Source organism: Aotus nancymaae, unplaced genomic scaffold (genome assembly GCF_030222135.1).
Source record: "Aotus nancymaae isolate 86718 unplaced genomic scaffold, 86718_ANA_hifiasm-v0.15.2.pri h1tg000059l, whole genome shotgun sequence".
NCBI classification, from domain to species: domain Eukaryota; kingdom Metazoa; phylum Chordata; class Mammalia; order Primates; family Aotidae; genus Aotus; species Aotus nancymaae.
The window spans coordinates 2,138,297-2,157,480 of NW_026988473.1; the positions used below are offsets into that span (position 1 = coordinate 2,138,297).

Below are 19,184 nucleotides of genomic sequence, written 5' to 3' on the forward strand. Positions count from 1 at the left end.
CCAGAGGCAATTGCTCTCCTGTCCTGCCACCGCTGGTCCAGCCCACCAGCCTGACCACAGCTCGCTCCCACGAAGACTGAGAAAAGGACTGACCCTGAGGCTGAAGGGCTTCGAGTACCACCGAACACCTGGCAGCCCTGATGCTGAGGCTTTCCCAAGGGCATGGGGCATGTTAGAGGTAGAGCAGGGCAGAGGACTCCTGCCTTGCCAACCTGGAGGAGGTCAGAACAGCCTGCCCCGCCCCCAGCCCTTAGACGACTCAACCAGCCCGACTGTCTGGTGGCCCTGGCTGAGGGCACTCAGAGATGACGCAGGCCTGGGGCCTGGAGGCTGGTATCCTAGTTCCAGCCTGGCTCTGGGGCCCTGGGCTGCCACAACCAGCCCTGAATGTGGGCCATGCCAAGGCAGTGGTTCAGCCCCCTCCACCCACTGCCCTCCTTCCCAGTCCCAGAGATTGGGAGAACCTTGGGGCAGAAGGCCTGGGAAGCCGGGCCTGACAGACAGTGATCAAAGACTTAGAAATGCAGAAAGTTAGAAACAAACCATCTCAGAATTTTGGAAAATCAGAGCATTTCAGAATCTTAGGAACCAAGAAACAGAATCTTTGAGAAGACTGAAATCTGAGATCATAGTAGCTAGCAGTCATCAAGTTTTTAAAAGACACCAGGATGACTGGGTGTGGTGGCTCAAGCCTATAATCCTAGCACTTTGAGAGGCCAAGGTGGGAGGATCACTTGAGCCCAGGAGTTTGAGACCAACCTGGGCAACATGGCGAGACCCCGTCTCTCTTTAAAAAAAAAAAAAAAAAAAAGGTACCAGGTCCGGTGCTAAACACTGAACATGGATTATATCTTATAATCTTCACTACCTCAGTCTCATTTGACAGGGAAGGGCTGACTTGCCCAAGGACAGCCAGCGGGTGGTAGGTAGAATTAGGAACATAACCCAGGGTTCCAGCTCTCTGACCCAGGGCTCTTCCCATGACACTGGGGGAGAGGGAAGAGGAGGTGGGCACTGAGCAGCTGATCTCCCCTACCGGCCAACCAAGAGGCTGGTCGAGTGAGCGCAGTTTGGGATGCCCTGTTGGTGCACCTGCACGCAGTCTATCTCCCCCACTGAAACATATCCCACAAACCACTGTCTGTGGCAGCCAGCACAGCATGGCCTTCAGGGTTCTGTAAGTTAGATGAATGGACACCCAGACCCCAGCTCTCGATCCCACCTTTCCAGCCTCTGCAGACTTCCCACCCTCATTCCACATCCAAGGCATTTTGGGGGCACCATTGGATGCAGGAACTCCTAAACCAGTGGTCCCCCAACTAGCTGTGGTAAAGGACTGGTTTTCATTTCTAATCCATCATGGTCCAGTACTTTTATAAGAACTAGCCAAGCATGGTGGCTCATGCCTGTAATCCCAGCACTTTGAGAGGCCAAGGTGGGAGGATCACTTGAGCCCAGGAGTTTGAGACCAACCTGGGGAAAATGGCGAAACCCCGTCTCTACAAAAAATACAAAAATTAGGCATGGTGGGGTGCCTGCAGTCCCAGCTACTTGGGGGCCTGGAGTGGGAGGAGCACTGAGCCTGGGAGGCTGCAGTGAGTCATGATTGCACCACTGCACTCCAGCCTGGAAGACAGAGTGAGGCCTATCTCAAAAAAATAATACAGTAACATACAAATTTTAAAAACTAGAAAAGTGAAATAAAAAACATATAGAGGCTGGGCGCGGTGGCTCATGTCTGTAATCCCAGCACTTTGGAAGGCTGAGGCAGGCAGATCACAAGGTCAGGAGTTCAAGACCAGCCTGACCAACATAGTGAAACCCCATCTCTACTAAAAATACAAAAAATATTAGCCAGGCATGGTGGTGTGTGCCTATAATCCCAGCTACTCAGGAGGCTGAGGCAGGAGAATTACTTGAACCCAGGAGGCAGAAGTTGCAGTGAGCTGAGATCTCACCACTGCACTCCAGCCTGGGTGACAGAGTGAGACTCCATATCAAAAAAAAAAAAACACAGAATACAAGTCCACAGTTTATCAGATTAATTAGCCATAAAATTACATTTCAATAAATATAATCAGAACAAACATATGAAAAAGAAAAAATGGGCCGGGCACGGTGGCTCATGCCTGTAATCCCAGCACTTTGGGAGGCCGAGGCGGGTGGATCACGAGGTCAAGAGATCGAGACCATCCTGGTCAACATGGTGAAACCCCATCTCTACTAAAAATACAAAAAATTAGCTGGGCATGGTGGCACACGCCTGTAGTCCCAGCTACTCGGGAGGCTGAGGCAGGAGAATTGCTTGAACCCAGGAGGCGGAGGTTGCGGTGAGCCGAGATCGCGCCGTTGCACTCCAGCCTGGGTAACAAGAGCGAAACTCCGTCTCAAAAAAAAAAAAAAAAAAAGGAAAAGGAAAAATGACAAAAAGGATGCATTGAATATGAGCAAACAGGCAATTTACACAACACAGAATCGCAACTATATTTAACAACTTTTTATTATTCCCCTTTTTTTTCTTTTTTTTGAGACTGAGTATCGCTCTGTCTCCCAGGCTGGAGTGCAGTGTCACAATTTCAGTTCACTGCATTCTCTGCCTCCTGGTTTAAGCGATTCTTGTGCCTCAGCCTCCCCAGTAGCTGACACTACAGGTACACACCACCATGCCCAGCTAATTTTTGTATTTTTAGTAAAGACAGGGTTTCACTATGTTGGCCAGGCTGGTATCGAACCCCTAAGCCACCTCACCTGACCTCATTCCACAATCTTAACAGAAAGTGATTTCAGAAGTGATGATTCCCATCATTAGAAGTCTGCATTAGGAATCAGCAAGGTGGGCCAGGCGTGGTAGCTCACACCTGAAATCCCGGCACTTTGTGAGGCCGAGGCAGGTGGATCGCTTGAGGCCTGGAGTTCGAGACCAGCCTGGCCAATATGGTGAAACCCCGTCTCTACTGAAAATACAAAGAATTAGCCAGGCATGGTGATGGGAGCTACACGGGAGGTTGAGGTTGAAGAATTGCTTGAACTCAAGAGGTGGAGGTTGCAGTGAGTCGAGATCGCACCACTGCACTCCAGCTTGGGCAACAAAGCCAGACTCTGTATCAAAAAACAAAAATAGGAGTCAGCAAAGTATAGTCCACAGAATGCACAGAATGGTTTTTATATTTTGTAATGGCTGGGAAAAAGTCAAATAATAATAAGATTTTATGATATAAAATTATATAAAATTCAAATTTCCATGTCAATAAATGGAGTTTTACTATTATTTATTAAATTTCTGACATAGCCACACTCATTTGTTGATAACTTGACTTTACTTTGCGCTACAAACTTTGACAACAGAGTTGCCTGAGCAGCTGCAACAGAGACAGAAGCCTCAAAGCCTAAAATAATTACTGTCCAGCCCTTTACAGAAAGTGTCCCGACTCTAGTCTACATGAACACTTTGACAGAACACCGTGAATCTGACTTTTCTCTCCAGTTATTTATAAGATTTTCTTTTTGTATTCTGCAGTTTCAGTGGGATGTATCCAGATATACATTTATTTTTATTTACCCTAGTCTGACTTCAGTTTGTTCCTTCAATCTGGGGACTTGAAGTCTGTGGAAGTCTTTGTGGAAAATCTTCAGCCACTGTCTCTTTGATTATTGCTTCTTGCCTATTCTCTAAATATTTCCTCCTCTGAGACTCCCAAGGACTTCCCTTTCTTTTTCTTTGAAGCAGGTCTCGCTCTGTCACCAAGGCTGGAGTGCAGTGGCACAATCACAGCTCACTGCAGCCTCCAACTCCTGGGCTCAAGTGATCCTCCCACCTCAGCCTCCTGAATAGCTGGGACTACAAGCATGAGCCACCACACTCGGCTTTTATTATTATTATTTATTTATTTATTTTTATTTATTTATTTATTTTTTAAGATGGGGTTTCACCATGTTGGCCAGGGTGGTCTCGAACTCCTGACCTCAGGTGATCCACCCACCTTGGCCTCCCAAAGTGCTGGAATTACAGGCGTGAGTCATCTCGCCCAGCCTATTTATTTATTTTAAATTTTTTTGTAGAGGCAGGGTCTTGCTATGTTAACCCAGCTGGTCTCCTGGCCTCAAGTGATCTTCCTGCCTCAGCCTCCCAAAATGCTGGGATTACAGGCATGAGCCACCACACCCAGTCTTCCAATGACTTTTAGTTACCCTTTAATGTTTCCATCTTTTTGTTTCTCAGTGTTACATTATAAGTGATTTCTCAGATATAGCTTCCAGTTCATTAATCTTCTTTAAATTGTGTTTAATCTGCTCTTTAGCTTATTCATTAATTTTTTCATTCCAATGGCTATATATATATATATATATTTTTTTTTTTTAACAGAAGCCATGGCACTTTTTTTTTTTTTTTTTTAAAGACAGATTCTCGTTGTGTTACCCAGGCTGGAGTACAGTGGTGCGATCTCTGCTCACTGCAACCTCTGCCTCCTGGGCACAAGCGATCCTCCCACCTCAACCTGCAGAGTAGCTGGGACTACAGATGTAAGCACCACCATGCCCGGCTAATTTTTGTATTTTTAGTAGAAACAGTGTTTCACCATGTTGCCCAGGCCGGTCTCGAACTCCTGAACTCAAGTAATCCACCCACCTGGGCCTCCCAAAGTGCTGGGATTACAGGCGTGAGCCACACGCCTGGCCTGTTGGGTTACTTTTTAAATCTTGCGGTTCTCTCTTCATTCCATCCTGTTACTGCGCGCTGGTCTCTCTTCCCCTTTTAGCTCTCTTTCCTTTGCATGTGCCTTGCGGTCTCTCAGGCAGCTGTATGAGGTACGCTGAGACACCAGTCCTCCTGTTTTTGTCTCTGCCTCATCTCTCTCATGGTGGTTCTTTACTTTTATAATCTGTAGGTTTGTTTTGTTTTGTTTTTGAGACAGAGTCTCTCTCTGTCACTCAGGCTGCGGTGCAATGACACAATCTCAGCTCGCTGCAGCCTCCGCCTCCCAGGTTCAAGCAATTCTCCCGACAGCCTCCGGAGTAGCTGGGATTATAGGTGCGCGCCACCACACCCAGCTAATTTTTGTATTTTTAGTAGAGACGGGGTTTCATCCCATCTCACCTGGGTTGGCCAGGCTGGTCTCCAACTCCTGACCTCAGGAGGTTCACCTGCCTTGGCCTCCCAAAGTCCTAAGATTACAGGCGTGAGCCACCACTTCTGGCCCAGTAATCTGTAGTTTTTATCACGAGTTCACCTTTGGGAACAGCAGGGTTTTTGGGTTTGCTTTTATTTTTAGAAGTTTCATGTGCCCAAGTGGGTTGAAAGTGCACCTCTGCCCAGCAGGGGTTTTTCCAGTTGTTTTCAGCTTTTCACACCCTAGAGATGGACGACGCCCCTGCTTGAAGGGCAGACCCTGGAGTTCTGGGCTCTCTAGAGCAGCTGTTTCCACTCCCAACCCTGCACGTTTGTATCCTCACCACGTTCTCCGACTGGTCAGTGCAGATAGATTCATGTCTTAGCCTCTCAAGACCGTGGAACGTTTGCTTCTTGCTCCCCAGAGTATACAGTTCTTCTGTCACTTACGGGTGTAGGAGGCCAGGCGCCCAAGCCCCTCTCTCCATCTGAAACCCCCACGGGATCAGCCCGCTCCTACAATCCCAGCTTCAGTTTCTCTCTTTGTCTTTGATACATTGGGCCATCCCTTTCTTTCAAGTTCACTTGTTTTCACTTGTTTTTTTTTTTTTTCTTTTTTTTCTTTTTTGTTGAGAATGGGGTCTGGCTATATTGTCCAGGTAGGTCTCGAACTCCTGGGCTCAAGGTATCCTCCCACCTCTGCCCCTTAGTAACAGCTGGGATTACAAGTGTCAGCCACCACACCTGGCTCAAGTTCACATAAAAAAAAAAAATTTATAGGCTGGGCGCGGTGGCTCACACCTGTAATCCCAGCACTTTGGGAGGCCAAGGTGGGCAGATCACGAGCTCAGGAGTTCAAGACCAGACTGGCCAACATGGTGAAACCTCATCTCTACTAAAAAATACCAAAATTAGCTGGGCATGGTGGCTCGTGCCTGTAATCCCAGCTGCTTGGGAGGCTGAGGTAGGAGAATTGATTGAACCGGACCCAGGAGGCATAGGTTGCAGTGAGCTGAGATTGCGCCACTGCACTCCAGCCGTGGCCACAGATCAAGACTCCATCTCAAAAAAAAAAAAAGTTTATAAACATAAGTAGCGGGAGAGGTCCAGCCACACTCTCAATTCATCATGCCACTCGGCGGGGGGGGCGGAGGGGCTGAATGCTGCCAGTGCCAGGGAACTCCCTACCTTCCAGGGCTCTGGAGAGACCCAAATCTTGCTCACACTGAGAAACGGTGGACAGCTGAGAGCAGGTCTTCTCCAGGCAGCTTGAGTGGGGGGAGATGAGAATGAGGGTGGGTGGGTGACATAACAAGCAGACCTTGAGGCCAGGTGTTTTCAGGGATAGAAGAACTCTGGGGGCTGTTGGGTCCCCTCCATCTCCATCCTGACGCCTCCTAGGGGAAGGGGCGCAGCCTGGGTCCTGCTGGTATCTGGGGCCCAGGGGCAACAGATACTCCCTCCTGGAGCCTCAGTGGTGGGAGAGCATCATCACAAACTCTGCGGGAGAGAAGGGCAGGGCTTGGGCCGGTTCACATCAGGGATCCCAGGAGGTGCTGGGCTCAGCCTGGGCCCTGGGGGGATGGGAGGGTTTTCCAGGAAGGAGACTCACCATCAAAGTCTACGGTGCCATCCCCATTGAGGTCCACTTCTCGGAGCATCTCGTCCAGCTCAGGACCTGCCAGTGGCTCCCCAAGCAGAGCCGGCACTGCCTCCCGCAGCTCTGGCACGGTAATTCGTCCATCCCTGTCCCTGTCAAACTAGGGTCCCGGCAAGGCTCAGCCCCTCCCACCCAAAGCTGCCTCAGCCGGCAGCCAGCCCCACTCTTACCACTGCCTGTACCTAGATGCTCCCCTGCCCACCGTCTCCGCCCACGCACACCTTCCCCAACCTCCCACACTAAGGTGGTTTGCCGCCTGGTCCAGGAAGTCCCCCTGGATGGATCCCCTAGCTGGGAGTGAGCTGAACCCTCTCTGACCCATTGCTGGGCCCTAGTCCCACCGCCTGCAGGACTCTGGGCCTTCCTGAGGCTGAGACCTGAGTGAGAGGTCAGTAAGGATGCCACCCGGCCCTGTCCCCCTCTGCCCACCGCACCACGCTCCCACCTCTCGGAAGGCGATGCGCAGCTCCCGCACTCCCAGCATGTGCGCCGTCTCCTCCCTCAGCTTTGGGCCTATCAGTTCCACAAACTCCTCAAAGTCCACACGGCCACCCACTGCGAACCCAGGCAGAGTGTCACAATGGTGAGGGCATGAGGGCTGAAGCCCAAGGAGAGACACCCCACAGGCCAGGCACCCCCACCCCCAGGCTCTGCACCTAGGAAGAAACAACCATGTTGACACCTGCAGCAGAGAGGAGGCTAGAACCCCCATCCTCGGCTGCTGGGGTGCCAGGGCTGCTTCTGCTCTTAGCGAAGAACCCGAGTGTACAAGGAAGAGACCAGGCTTTGGACCCGATAGTTCCAGGTTCAAATCTTGACCCCGCTGCTGTGTGTGGCACTGGCTGACTTACCCTCCCTTCCTCATCCTAGGGGCAGGGTGGGGAGCCTACTCCATGGGGGTGCTGCTGGGGTTCCGGTTCACAGCCATGAAGTGCTGGAGCCCAGTGGGCAGCAATCAGTGCCACTTCCGGACACACCCATGTAGTCTGTGCCTCAGTTCTAAGATGCCATCAGTCACACAAACACCCATGGTCACACAACAGCTTTGCCATGACACCAGATGTCCACATCAGCTATAAATCACATCCCCATTTTGGAAATTGTGAGGAGAAAAATGCAGGAGTCCTGGAATGAAGTGAAGCTGAGCTTTGCCTGAAGACAAACCAGTGAAAGGTAACCGCACCGTGCCTGCCATCAGACACCTAGTCGCAAGGCGCGGCTGGGGTCCTCTCCCGCCAGGGCGACCCCGATTCAGGCAGCTGCTACCAGGGCACAGGAATGGGGCAGAGTCACAGAAAGAGATCAAAAGAGAGAGGGTGCCAGGTGACTAGTGTCAGCAGAGAGCACTTTATCAGAGTTGGGGCCCCTGGGCCAGCGAGGCAGGAAGGGCTCAGGTGGAAGGAGTGAATGTGTGCACAGGCCACGGCAACAGATATCCCCAGCGGGGTCCTCAACCTGAGCCCCAAGGGGCCCTCCTGGGTCTCTAGGGCGGCCTTCCTGGCCTGCCTTCCCACACGGAGAGGCAGGAGCTTGGACCCAGTGCCCCCACCTGGAAACCCACTCTCCCTCACTCCCACGGCCACCCTGTTGGACTCCCAAGGGCCACCTCCTGCCAGCCCCTCGTGATCCCTCTGAACCATGCAGCCCAGAGAAGCCCAGACTGCCGGGTGGGCGGGGCCCGGCACTGACTGCGCATCTTGATGTGCTGGGAGACCTCCAGGAGCTCCATCTCAGTGGGCATGTAGCCCAGGGTCCGCATGCAGTCGCCCAGCTCCCGGTGGCTGATGTAGCCGTCACGGTCAGTGTCAAACTCCTCGAAGGCGGCCTGAAGCTCTGTGGGGGAGGGATGTCAGGCCAGGGTGGCCAGGCTCAGGGACAGCTCCTGCCCCCGCCAGCAGCAAGAGCCACTCACCGTCTAGCTCCTCCGGGCCCAGCTCTCGGTCCTGCACGGGGAGAGTCTGCCATGTCCCCAGGGCCAGCCACGGCTCTGTCACCACCCTTCCTCCTCCATCCCCTGCTCATGCTGGCCTAGGCAGGGCCAGCCACACCAGAGCAGGGAAAGGACGCTGAAGCCTTGTGTGTCCCAGGAGAAGCAAGCTCCCTTTCATTCTCCTGGGGCCTGGAGCTCCCACAGAGCCCTGGTGCGAGTTCTGGCTCTGCCCACGCCCACACCAGAGACCCACCCTTCCCCAAACCGCAGCAACGCAATCCCACAGCCCAGGTTCAGTCCGGGGCAGAAGAGGCAGAGGGCCTCTCAGGGGCAGGGTGGGCTGAGCCCCAGGGGTGTGTCTCCAGCCCCACCCCCAGGACCCCCAGCCCACCCAGCTCCCACCTAACCTTCCCGAAGACTCGATTGAGCAGGGGCCCATATGTCCTCTGAGCAGCGTCGTGCCGGGAGTCAGGACGATGTCGGTGGGACTGGCGCAAGGAGGCCGGCCCAGGGGATGCAGGGGGTACCCCTGCCGGCCCCTCTCCAGTCCTGGGAGGGTTCTTGCTGCTCCCTGGGGCCTCGGGGCCTGCCTGGTCCCCAGAGCTGCCAGCGCGCTTCTGGGACCCTCGGAGCCCCCTCTCCTTCTTGCTCCTCTTCCTGGTCATCGGGGGCTCCTCTGCATCACTCTTGGGAGTCACAGGGGTCTTCTGAGGGCCAGTGGCTGGGTCTGGGCCATGCTGCCCGCTCACCTGCCCTGTGGCCATGGGGGAGGGATGACAGGGCTCAGAGACACAGCACTCCTGGGCACCCTTGGCTCTCAGGACTCATAAAGCAGCTTATGCACCCCCACTCTTAGAGCTGGGAGCCTAGAATCGGGCTCTGAGGGGGATTAGGGTAAGTGAGGCAGGCAGCCCCGGCCCTAATCCCAGTGCCCTGCTCCAGGGCTGGCCAGGGCAGAGCCAGATGGGTCCAGAGAACCGTTCTCGGTCAGAAGCAAAGGGCACCAGGATATGGTGGCTGTCATGAGCCTCAGATGCCAGACCTGCTACTTATTAGTCGGGAGATCCAGCAAAGTCCCCTCCCAACCTCAGTTTCCCCATCTATAAAATGTGGGGAATAAAGCCAGGGTGCAGAGGACTCAGCCCAGCTGTGTGACATGGGTGGAGGCCTTTGTTAGACAGAGGACCAGGGAAGGCATCTTAGGCGGGAGGAGGCATTTGGACAACGGCGGGGAGGTGGGGAAGGACGAGCAAGTGGCCCACTGGGGCCCCCCATGGGGGACATCCTGCCCGGAGCAGAAGGCATGTGAAATGCAGGAAGAGGCCAGATCACAGATGCCTCGAATGCTGGGTTGAAGGGCACAGGGGGTGATGTGGGAGGAGGTGGGCCGGAGAGGCCTGGGGGAGGAAGGTCTGACTGTCCAGGCCTGTCAGGGCTGGGGGAGGGGTCTGGCTGGTCACTTGGCCCTACTGGGCCAGGGTTAGGGTTTCCCGGCAAGCAGCCCTATGAATGATTGATGTCCCCTCAGCTTGGGTTTCCTGCCCACCCGCCTTAGCGCCGCCAGGCACCACACAGCAGGCCCCGGTGACGGCCGGGGAGACAGCTGGAGCACTAGGCAGGCAGGCATGCCCTGCTCCTTCCGCCTATTGGCCTGAGCCTCCCAGGTAAGCCAGGTCTCACTGGTCAGGGCCGGGGGCTGGGGGTGCGTGGGGCTCTGATCCAATAGGGAATGGAGACAGCAGAGGGGGGTAAGCCGGAGGAGGAACCCTGCGGGTGCAGAGGCCACCAGACTAAAGACCAAGTGGCTGGAGCCATGGGCCTGGGGGCATCCGTTCCCTCCCAGGGCTGCACCACCACCTGGGCTCTCGGGGCCTTCTGCCAGCAGGGAGGGCAAGTTGGGGCTGCAGGCCTCTTGCATCCCAGGTCTGGGTGCCCCCCAACTGCCCTTGCCCTCACCATCATCCAACTGCAGGGCCCCTCCCCTTCTCTGTTTAGCAGCTCCAGGAGACAAACAGGGCTCACCTCCTGCCTGAGCTGTGGGGAGCGGGAGAGGGCCATGGGGGGCGGGAGATGCTGGAGAGGCACCAGGGCTCCCAGGATGGCCCTCCTGGCCCCAGGCCGTCGGGGTCCTGAGATCCGAACCTCATCCTGAGACCCATGAGTGACACTCACTGGAGGGGAGGGGGTTCCCACCGCCGCACACTCCCTACCTTTGGGTCCCCTGGGCCCGTGGGAACGAGAGCCCTCCCTTCTTGGAATCCTAAACACTCAAACCCCAGGATAGCAGGCATAAAGGGGCCTCGTGATGAGCAGACCAAGTGGCCTTCAAACTGTGTTCCCTGGAACCCTAGGGGGGTACTCTTCCCCCCTTAATTTGAGCACCCCCTTTTAGTTCATATAGGAGTTCTACTAAAATACTTTATTTAAAGACAAAATTCCGTACCTTTAACAATCTTTGGAAGCCTATGGGTTCGTCTACCCAGACACATTGGGATTCCACATGGCAGGAGATTAAGTCTAGCTGGGCACGATGACTCAAGCCTGTAATCTCAACACTTTAGGAGGCCAAGGTAGAAGGATTGCTTGAGCTCATGAGTTTAAAACCAGTCTGGGCAACATAGCAAGAACTTGTCTCTGCCAAAAATTTAAAAAGTTGGCTGGCCGGGAGCCGTGGCTCATGCCTGTAATCCAAGCATTTTGGAGGCCAAGGCGGGCGGATCACCTGAGGTCAGGAGTTCAAGACCAGCCTGACCAACACTGAAAAAAAAAAAAAAAAAAAGTTGGCTGGGTGCGGTGGCTCATGCCTGTAGTCCCGGCACTTTGGGAGGCCAAAGCAAGCAGATCATGAGGTCAAGAGATTGAGACCATCATGGCCAATATGGTGAAACCTCATCTCTACTAAAAATACAAAAATTTGCTGGGTGTGGTGGCACGTGCCTGTAGTCCCAACTACTCGGGAGGCTGAGGCAGGAGAATTGCTTGAACCCAGGAGGCAGAGGTTGCATTGAGCCAAGATTGTGCCACTGCACTCCAGCCTGGCGACAGAGGGAGACTCCAACTAAAAAAAAAAAAAAAATTAGCCAGGCATGGTGGCACATGTCGGTACTCAGCTACTTGGGAGGCTGAGGCATAGGAATCACTTGAACCCAGCACGTGGAGGTTATAGTGAGCCGAGATCACACCACTGTACTCTAGCCTGGGCAACAGAGTGAGACTCCATCTAAAAGAAAAAAAAAAATTCTTTTTTGAGACAGAGTCTTGCTCTCTTACCCAGGCTGGAGTGCAGTGGCATGATTCCGGCTCCCCACAACCTCTGCCTCCTGGGTTCAAGTGATTCTCCTTCCTCTGCCTCCCGCATAGCTGGGATTATAGGCATCTGCCACCGCACCCGGCTAATTTTTGTATATTTAGTAGAGATGGGGTTTCACCATGTTGGCCAGGCTGGTCTCGAACTCCTGACCTCATGATCCACCCACCTCGGCCTCCCAAAGTGCTGGGATTACAGGCATGAGCCACCATGCCCGGCTGTGGGTGCTATTTTTAAAAGTAGTGGCTGCACGCCTGTAGTCCCAGCTACTAGGGAGGCTGAGGTGGGAGGATCGCTGGAGCCCAGGAGGCAGAGGCTGCAGGGATAGTGCCACTGCACTCTATCTGGGGCAATAGAGTAAGGCCCTATCTAAAAAAAAAAAAAAAAGTCTGGGTTGAGTCCTGCCTCCTCCCTTCCTACCTTTACTGATTCTCTGAACCTCCCTCTCCTCGACTGTAACATAGATTGTATGAGGACTCCCTGAGATCATCCACTTTAAGCACTCGGCATAGGCTAACTACCCGAAAGGCAATGACAATGGCACAGCGAGGGCTGTGACTTGCCTGGAGATGCACTGCACCATCTCTCCCATTCTCAGTCATTCACGCCATTATTGATTCACCAGGCACCCACTCTGTGTCCAGCAGGGCTCTGGGGACCCCAGATGGACACTACTATGGAAGCCGACCTGGGTGCCACCACCGGCCACAGGCCCCGCACGGAGCTGGACGACGAGGACTCCTACCCCCAGGGTGGCTGGGACACAGTCTTCCTGGTGGCTCTACTGCTCCTTGGGCTGCCAGCCAATGGGCTGATGGCGTGGCTGGCCGGCTCCCAGGCCAGGCACGGAGCGGGCACGCGTCTGGCGCTGCTCCTGCTCAGCCTGGCCCTCTCTGACTTCTTGTTCCTGGCAGCAGCGGCCTTCCAGATCCTGGAGATCCAGCATGGAGGGCACTGGCCTCTGGGGACAGCTGCCTGCCGCTTCTACTACTTCCTGTGGGGCGTATCCTACACCTCTGGCCTCTTCCTGCTGGCCGCCCTCAGCCTGGACCGCTGCCTGCTGGCGCTGTGCCCACATTGGTACCCTAGGCACCGCCCTGCCCGCTTGCCCCTCTGGGTCTGCGCCGGGGTCTGGGTGCTGGCCACGCTCTTCAGCGTGCCCTGGCTGGTCTTCCCCGAGGCCACAGTCTGGTGGTACGACCTGGTCATTTGTCTGGACTTCTGGGACAGCGAGGAGCTACCGCTGCGGATGCTGGAGGTCCTGGGGGGCTTCCTGCCTTTCCTCCTGCTGCTGGTCTGCCACATGCTCACCCAGGCCTCGGCCTGTCACACCTGCCGCCGCCAACTGCAGCCCACAGCCTGCCGGGGCTTCGCCCGTGTGGCCAGGACCATTCTGTCTGCCTACGTGGTCCTGCGGCTGCCATACCAGCTGGCTCAGCTGCTCTATCTGGCCTTCCTATGGGACATCTACCCCGGCTACCTGCTCTGGGAGGCCCTGGTCTACTCCGACTACCTGATCCTGCTCAACAGCTGCCTCAGCCCCTTCCTCTGCCTCATGGCCAGCGCCGACCTCCGGGCCCTGCTGCGCTCCGTGCTATCGTCCTTCGCGGCAGCTCTCTGCGAGGAACGGCCGGGCAGCTTCACACCGGCTGAGCCACAGACTCAGCTGGACTCTGAGAGCCCAGCTCTGCCAGGGCCGACAGTGGAGGCCCAGCCACAGATGGATCCTGTGGCCCAGCCTCAGGTGAACCCCACAGCCCAGCCACAATCGGATCCCACAGCCCAGGCACAGCTGAATCCCACAGCCCAGCCACAGCTAAACCCCACGGCCCAGCCACGATCAGATCCTACAGCCCAGCCACCATCAGCTCCCACAGCCCAGCCACAGCTGAACCCCACAGCCCAGCCACGATCAGATCCTACAGCCCAGCCACAATCGGATCCCCCAGCCCAGGCACAGCTGAACCCCACGGCCCAGCCACAGTCAGACACTGAGGCCCAGACCCCTGGACCCGCTGCCAGCTCTGTGCCCAGTCCCTGTGATGAAGCCTCCCGGGCCCCATCCTCGAATCCCACCCTAGGGGCCCCTGAGAACCCAGCCCCTCCTCCTGCCTCTGAAGGAGAAAGCCCCAGTGGCACGCTGCCAGAGGAGGCCCCAGGCACAGGCCCCACGTGAGGGTCCAGGAATGCCCAGGCCCACCAGAGCAGCGAAAGAGCCCGGGGGAGACAGAGGAACCAGCCAATTATACAGGCGGGAAGTCACAGACAGCGCTGTCCTTGCAAACCCTGCCGAGTCCCTCGAGTCCCTCGGGCCTGGAGGGAGGATTTGAGGGAGGGGAAACGAACCAGCCAAAAGTCTCAGGCAGTCCCATGTCAGCGTCCCCTGCTCCCAGCCACCAGCCTCTTCTGTGGTTGCCCCCAACACACACACAGTTGCCCGACAGCCCCCGAACCACAGCTAATGGTGTCTTGCGGGGTTCTGTCCCTCAACACCCCAGACCCCCCTGACAGTTCTCCACTGGGCCTCAGTCGTGCTGGAGGAAGACAGCAGGGGGCACTTTCCTGGGCTTGACCTGACCTCCCTTTCATCCTTCCGTCCCTCTCCTCCTCCGGGTCCCATCCTCCAGCCTGGACACAAGGACGCAAAACAAAAAAGTCCCTGCGAGAAGGGGGTCTCCCAGGAGCCACCAGCTCCAAGCAGGAGCCTGAGGCCCTGGTGACCCACAAGCTGGCCTGGCATGGCCAAGCCTGCTCCAGCAGTCCCCTGCCCCCAACAGTCACTGAGGCTGGGGCAGGGTCTCCCTCAGCAAGGCGCCAGGAGAAGAGGCCAGAGCTGCCTAGCCTGGATTCAAATCCAGCTCTGCCATGTCCCAGCTGCGCGACTCTGGAAGAGTGACTTCACCTTCCGAGCTCCCGTGTCATTGGCCCTTGTGAGGATGAAATGAGAAAGTGTGTAAGGCACCCAGGAGCCTGGCGCACGGAGGGGCTGGGGGAGCTGGTGTTGTTTTCCTTCAGCCACATACAGGGATGTCCCTTTAGGGGCTGGGGATGGATGGAGGAGGCAGCAGGGAGAGACACCACCTGGCCCAAGCATGTGGGATCTTGTGATGCATTGGGGCTGCAGACACCCAGATGGCCCATGATCGGGGGCCTCCTCTGTGCCTTACGGGGCTGCAGAGGACTTAAATAGGCTGACTCTATTTAAAAGTTCAATTAAGGCCGGGCGCAGTGGCTCAAGCCTGTAATCCCAGCACTTTGGGAGGCCGAGGCGGGTGGATCACGAGGTCAAGAGATCGAGACCATCCTGGTCAACATGGTGAAACCCCGTCTCTACTAATACAAAAAATTAGCTGGGCATGGTGGTGCGTGCCTGTAATCCCAGCTACTCAGGAGGCTGAGGCAGGAGAATTGCCTGAACCCAGGAGGCGGAGGTTGCGGTGAGCCGAGATCGCGCCATTGCACTCCAGCCTGGGTAACGAGCGAAACTCCGCCACAAAAAATAAAAAAATAAAAAAATAAAAGTTCAATTAGCATCCACCTGCTCCCCACCCACGTGGAGGGCTACATGGGATTCTCCATGGGGGCTGCAGGTGTGGAGGCCCCGATCCTGCTTGAACAGCATCCTCCTTCTGTCTGAGCCCAAGTGCACGGATGGGAAGTTATAAAGCACACAGAGCTCGGGCACCAGTGGTTCTAGAAAGGGCAAAGGCTGGTCGGGCACGGTGGCTCACACCTGTAATCCCAGCAATTTGGGAGGCCGAGGCGGGTGGATCACAAGTTCAAAAGTTCAAGACCAGCCTGACCAACATGATGAAAACCTGTCTCTACTAAAAATACAAAAGTTAGCTGGGCATGGTGGCACATGCCTGTAATCCTAGCTACTTGGGAGGCTGAGGCAGGAGAATTGATTGAACCGGGACCTGGGAGGTGGAGGTTGCAGTGAGCTGAGATTGTGCCACTGCACTCCAGCCTGGGCTACAGAGTGAGACTCTGTCTCAAAAAGAAAGAAAGAAAGAAAGAAAATAAAAGGCAGGCCGGGCGCGGTGGCTCACGCCTATAATCCCAGCACTTTGGGAGGCCGAGGCGGGTGGATCACGGGATCAAGAGATCGAGACCATCCTGGTCAACATGGTGAAACCCTGTCTCTACTAAAAATACAAAAATTAGCTGGGCATGGTGGCACATGCCTGTAGTCCCAGCTACTCGGGAGGTTGAGGCAGTAGAATTGTTTGAACCCAGGAGGCGGAGGTTGCGGTGAGCTGAGATTGTGTCCTTGCACTCCAGCCTGGGTGACAAGAGCGAAACTCCATCTCAAAAAAAAAAAAAGAAAAGAAAAGGCTCCCAGAGGTCACACAGCCTCTCTAGGGCAGAACCAGCTCTTCCCTCTCAAGCTGCAGATGCTGCAGAAAAAAACTAGAAGTGCTGACGGTCTATCTTCCAACCCCCACCCCATTTCCCTTTTCCCATGCATCATTCTCTCCTGGCATCCACCCCACCCAGCGTTCTCCCGATCCCCAGTGTTCCAATCATGTCCCCTTATCACATTAGCCCAGTATTGTGACCTTCAGCAGCTGAAGTGCCCTTCCCAGCAGGTGTAAATGAAATGATGTCTGACGTGCACCCTTCCCAGACTCGCCTGCATTTTCCAAACGCAGCAGGCTGTGCGGCAGCCTAGATAGTCGGGTCTGGGTTCTAGTTATCGACTTCCTCTCAGCTTGTTTTCTCCTCTGTAAAATGGGGTGATCATGTTCCCCTTGCAGGCTTGGCAGTTCTGATCACTGACTGAGCCCAGAGCTGGGAAGTGCCGTGGGCAGGGGCTGGCACCAGGAGCACAGTTGTGGTGATGGAATTGTGGGCACTGAGGCCTTGGGAGAGAGATTTCTGGCCAGGCGTGAATTTGTTGAATTCATTCATCCAGTATTCCTTGGGCACTAGCTAGGTGCCTTTCTGGTCAGCCTTCCATTCTGGAGACGCCTGGGTGGGGCTAAGGGTGAACTCTCCGGTGACCCTCAGGCTGTTGAATTCTGGCTCCACCACTCATAGGCTGTGTGACCCTCCACAAAGCTCTTGGCCTCTTTCAGACTCAGTTTCCTTATCTGTAAAATGAGGATCATAATAATGATACCCATCTTCCAGGAGGATGAATCCCTATGAAGCGCTTGTGACTGTTAGCCATTAATTTGATTACAGCAGTTGGCAACCCCCGGTCTCACTCAGCCCCGGAACCAATACGGAGCCACAGGCCAGAGCCTGAGTGGCAGGTCTTCTGTCCCCCAAGCCTCCCCACCACAGCACTGTTCCTGTTCCACAGGTAAGCTCTCCCCCTCCCCGTCCCATTGAAGGGCACACTCTGAGTGCAGGGCCTGGCTTCTGTCCCCCCGGAGCACTCCACAGCACCCTTCTCGCTTTTTCTGGGCAGGGCTCCCAGAGCCTTTTCAGCATGGCAGGCAGATCAGGAATAAAACCTTAGCACCAGCCGCTTGCCTTCAGCTCTGGTCCACACTCCAAACCCCACCTCTTGGGGAGTAGACCAGCCCCATTTCCAAGGATCCAAAGGGGGATCCCACCCATAATGGGTGATTTCTCTCCAGGAGAAAGAGCAGTGCTGACCATCGCCCCTTGGTCAGCCAGGGCAGTGGATACTCAAGAAGGGAACAAGCAAGGTAGCTGGTGTTGTACCTGAGTGAGCACAGAAAAAGTGTGCAAATTGCAGGGTCTGTATTGTCAGCGGCCATGGAGGACTCACGTCTCTCCAACCCGTGGCCCTGAAAGGAGGGTGTCAAGACCTTTTAAGCCCATACAACACCTCAGGGGTGAGGGTGAGGGGCGGGGGGGCGGGGTGGACGTTCCGTAAATCACTTCCTGGGCAGAGATGAGGGTGAAGGGCTTCAGACATTCTGATTGTTACTTAAGTGGTTCACAGAAGTCAAGATAAGCGTACTTTACACATTGCTTGGGTAGGGTGGAAACTGCAGAACTTAGTTACTTATTACAAGTCGAAGGGGCCAAGATGGCGTGGGGTTGGACTGCTTGCCTGTCACATCAGGGTTACAGAGAGCAGTTTCAACAGACAGCCGAGGTACGGTTGAGGTGTGCAGTTTTATGGGGTTTTTACCATGTCACAGCTGGTGCCCCAGAGCCGCCAGCCTGAGGGAGGCAGGGCAGCTCCACCTGTGGGACAGGATGGGGTGGAATGCCTGAAGGGTTTTGCAGGATAAAGAGGAGTTCTCAGGCCAGGCATGGTGGCTCACGCCTGTAACCCCAGCACTTTGGGAGGCCAAGGCAAGCAGATCAACTGAGGTCAGGAGTTTGAGACCAGCCTGGCCAACATGGTGAAACCTCATCTCTACCAATACAAAAATTAGCCAGGCATGGTGGCACATGCCTGTAATCCCAGCTACTCAGGAGGCTGAGGCAGGAGAATTTCTTGAACCCAGGAGGTGCAGATTGTGTAACTCCCAAGGGGTTCACCTTACCTGCTGCCTAGAAGAGCTGATTCACTAAGACAGGGAAATTGCAATAGAGAGAGTAATTCACTCAGAGTCGGCTGTGCAGGAGACTGGAGTTTATTATTACTCAAATCAGTCTCCCTGAGCATTCTCGGGGAGCAGAGTTTTTAAGGATAAGTTGGTGGGTGAGGGGAAGCCAGTGAGCCAGGAGTGCTGATTGGTCAAGATGAAATCGTAGGGAGTCAAAGCCGTCTTCGTGTGCTGTCAGTTCCTAGGTGGGGGCCCAGGATCAGATGAGCCAGTTTATTGATGTGGGTGGGGCCAGCTGATCCATCCAGTGCAGGGTCTGCAAAATATCTCAAGGGCTGATCTTAGGAGCAGTTTAGGGAGGGGAAGAATCTTGTCACCTCCAGCTGCATGACTCCTGAACCATCATTTCTAATCTTGTGGCTAACGTGAGTCCTCAGAGGTAGTCAAGTGCCCAGGCAACAAGGAAGTCTGCTTTGGGAAAGGGCTGTCACCATCTTTGTTTGAACCATAAACTAAGTTTCTTCCAAAGTGAACTCAGTCTACGCCCAGAAGTGAACAAGGACAGCTTAGAGGTTAGAAGCAAGATGGAGTCCGTTAAATTAGGTCTCTTTCACTCTCAGTCAGTTTTGCAAAGGCGGTTTCAGTTGTAGTGAGCCGAGATCACGCCACTGCACTCCCGCCTGGGCAACAGAGCGAGACTC

At 54.8% G+C, this 19,184-nt stretch overlaps 2 protein-coding genes across 5 annotated transcripts; one reads left to right on the forward strand and one right to left on the reverse strand.

Moving 5' to 3' along the window:
* Positions 1 to 4,174: 4,174 nt before the first annotated feature.
* CABP4 (calcium binding protein 4) lies at positions 4,175 to 11,454 on the reverse strand. Of its 4 annotated transcripts, none has more exons than XM_012452915.3 (7): positions 11,141 to 11,454; positions 9,105 to 9,451; positions 8,680 to 8,710; positions 8,457 to 8,600; positions 7,213 to 7,322; positions 6,720 to 6,867; positions 4,175 to 6,375 (listed from the first exon to the last, which is right to left on the reverse strand). In XM_012452915.3, exons 1-7 carry the CDS (start codon positions 11,184 to 11,186, stop codon positions 6,188 to 6,190), a joined length of 1,014 nt encoding a protein of 337 aa, XP_012308338.1. In that variant the 5' UTR covers positions 11,187 to 11,454; the 3' UTR covers positions 4,175 to 6,187. The 4 variants fall into 4 exon arrangements, with proteins under 4 accessions (XP_012308338.1, XP_012308339.1, XP_012308340.1 ...); XM_012452917.2 differs by having other exon boundaries at positions 6,283 to 6,607; XM_012452916.3 differs by lacking the exon at positions 11,141 to 11,454 and having other exon boundaries at positions 9,105 to 9,527.
* A 1,214-nt stretch (positions 11,455 to 12,668) lies between these two features.
* On the forward strand, positions 12,669 to 14,180 carry GPR152 (G protein-coupled receptor 152). The gene is made up of 2 exons (XM_012452914.3): positions 12,669 to 13,790; positions 13,887 to 14,180. Exons 1-2 carry the CDS (start codon positions 12,669 to 12,671, stop codon positions 14,178 to 14,180), a joined length of 1,416 nt encoding a protein of 471 aa, XP_012308337.1.
* Positions 14,181 to 19,184: the final 5,004 nt, after the last annotated feature.

What these genes read in the sequence shown, in the direction of transcription:
- CABP4 (XM_012452915.3), bottom strand. Translation starts at nt 11,186, where the DNA reads ATGTGTCTGGGTAGACGAACCCATAGGCTTCCAAAGATTGTTAAAG. An exon ending in CCAGCACATCAAGATGCGCA is followed by an intron (nt 7,323 to 8,456) that starts GTCAGTGCCGGG and finishes CTGGGTTCGCAG; the next exon opens with TGGGTGGCCGTGTGGACTTT. An exon ending in TGGCACCGTAGACTTTGATG is followed by an intron (nt 6,376 to 6,719) that starts GTGAGTCTCCTT and finishes CCCCCACTCAAG; the next exon opens with CTGCCTGGAGAAGACCTGCT.
- GPR152 (XM_012452914.3), top strand. Translation starts at nt 12,669, where the DNA reads ATGGACACTACTATGGAAGCCGACCTGGGTGCCACCACCGGCCACAGG. An exon ending in AATCGGATCCCACAGCCCAG is followed by an intron (nt 13,791 to 13,886) that starts GCACAGCTGAAT and finishes CCCACAGCCCAG; the next exon opens with CCACAGCTGAACCCCACAGC.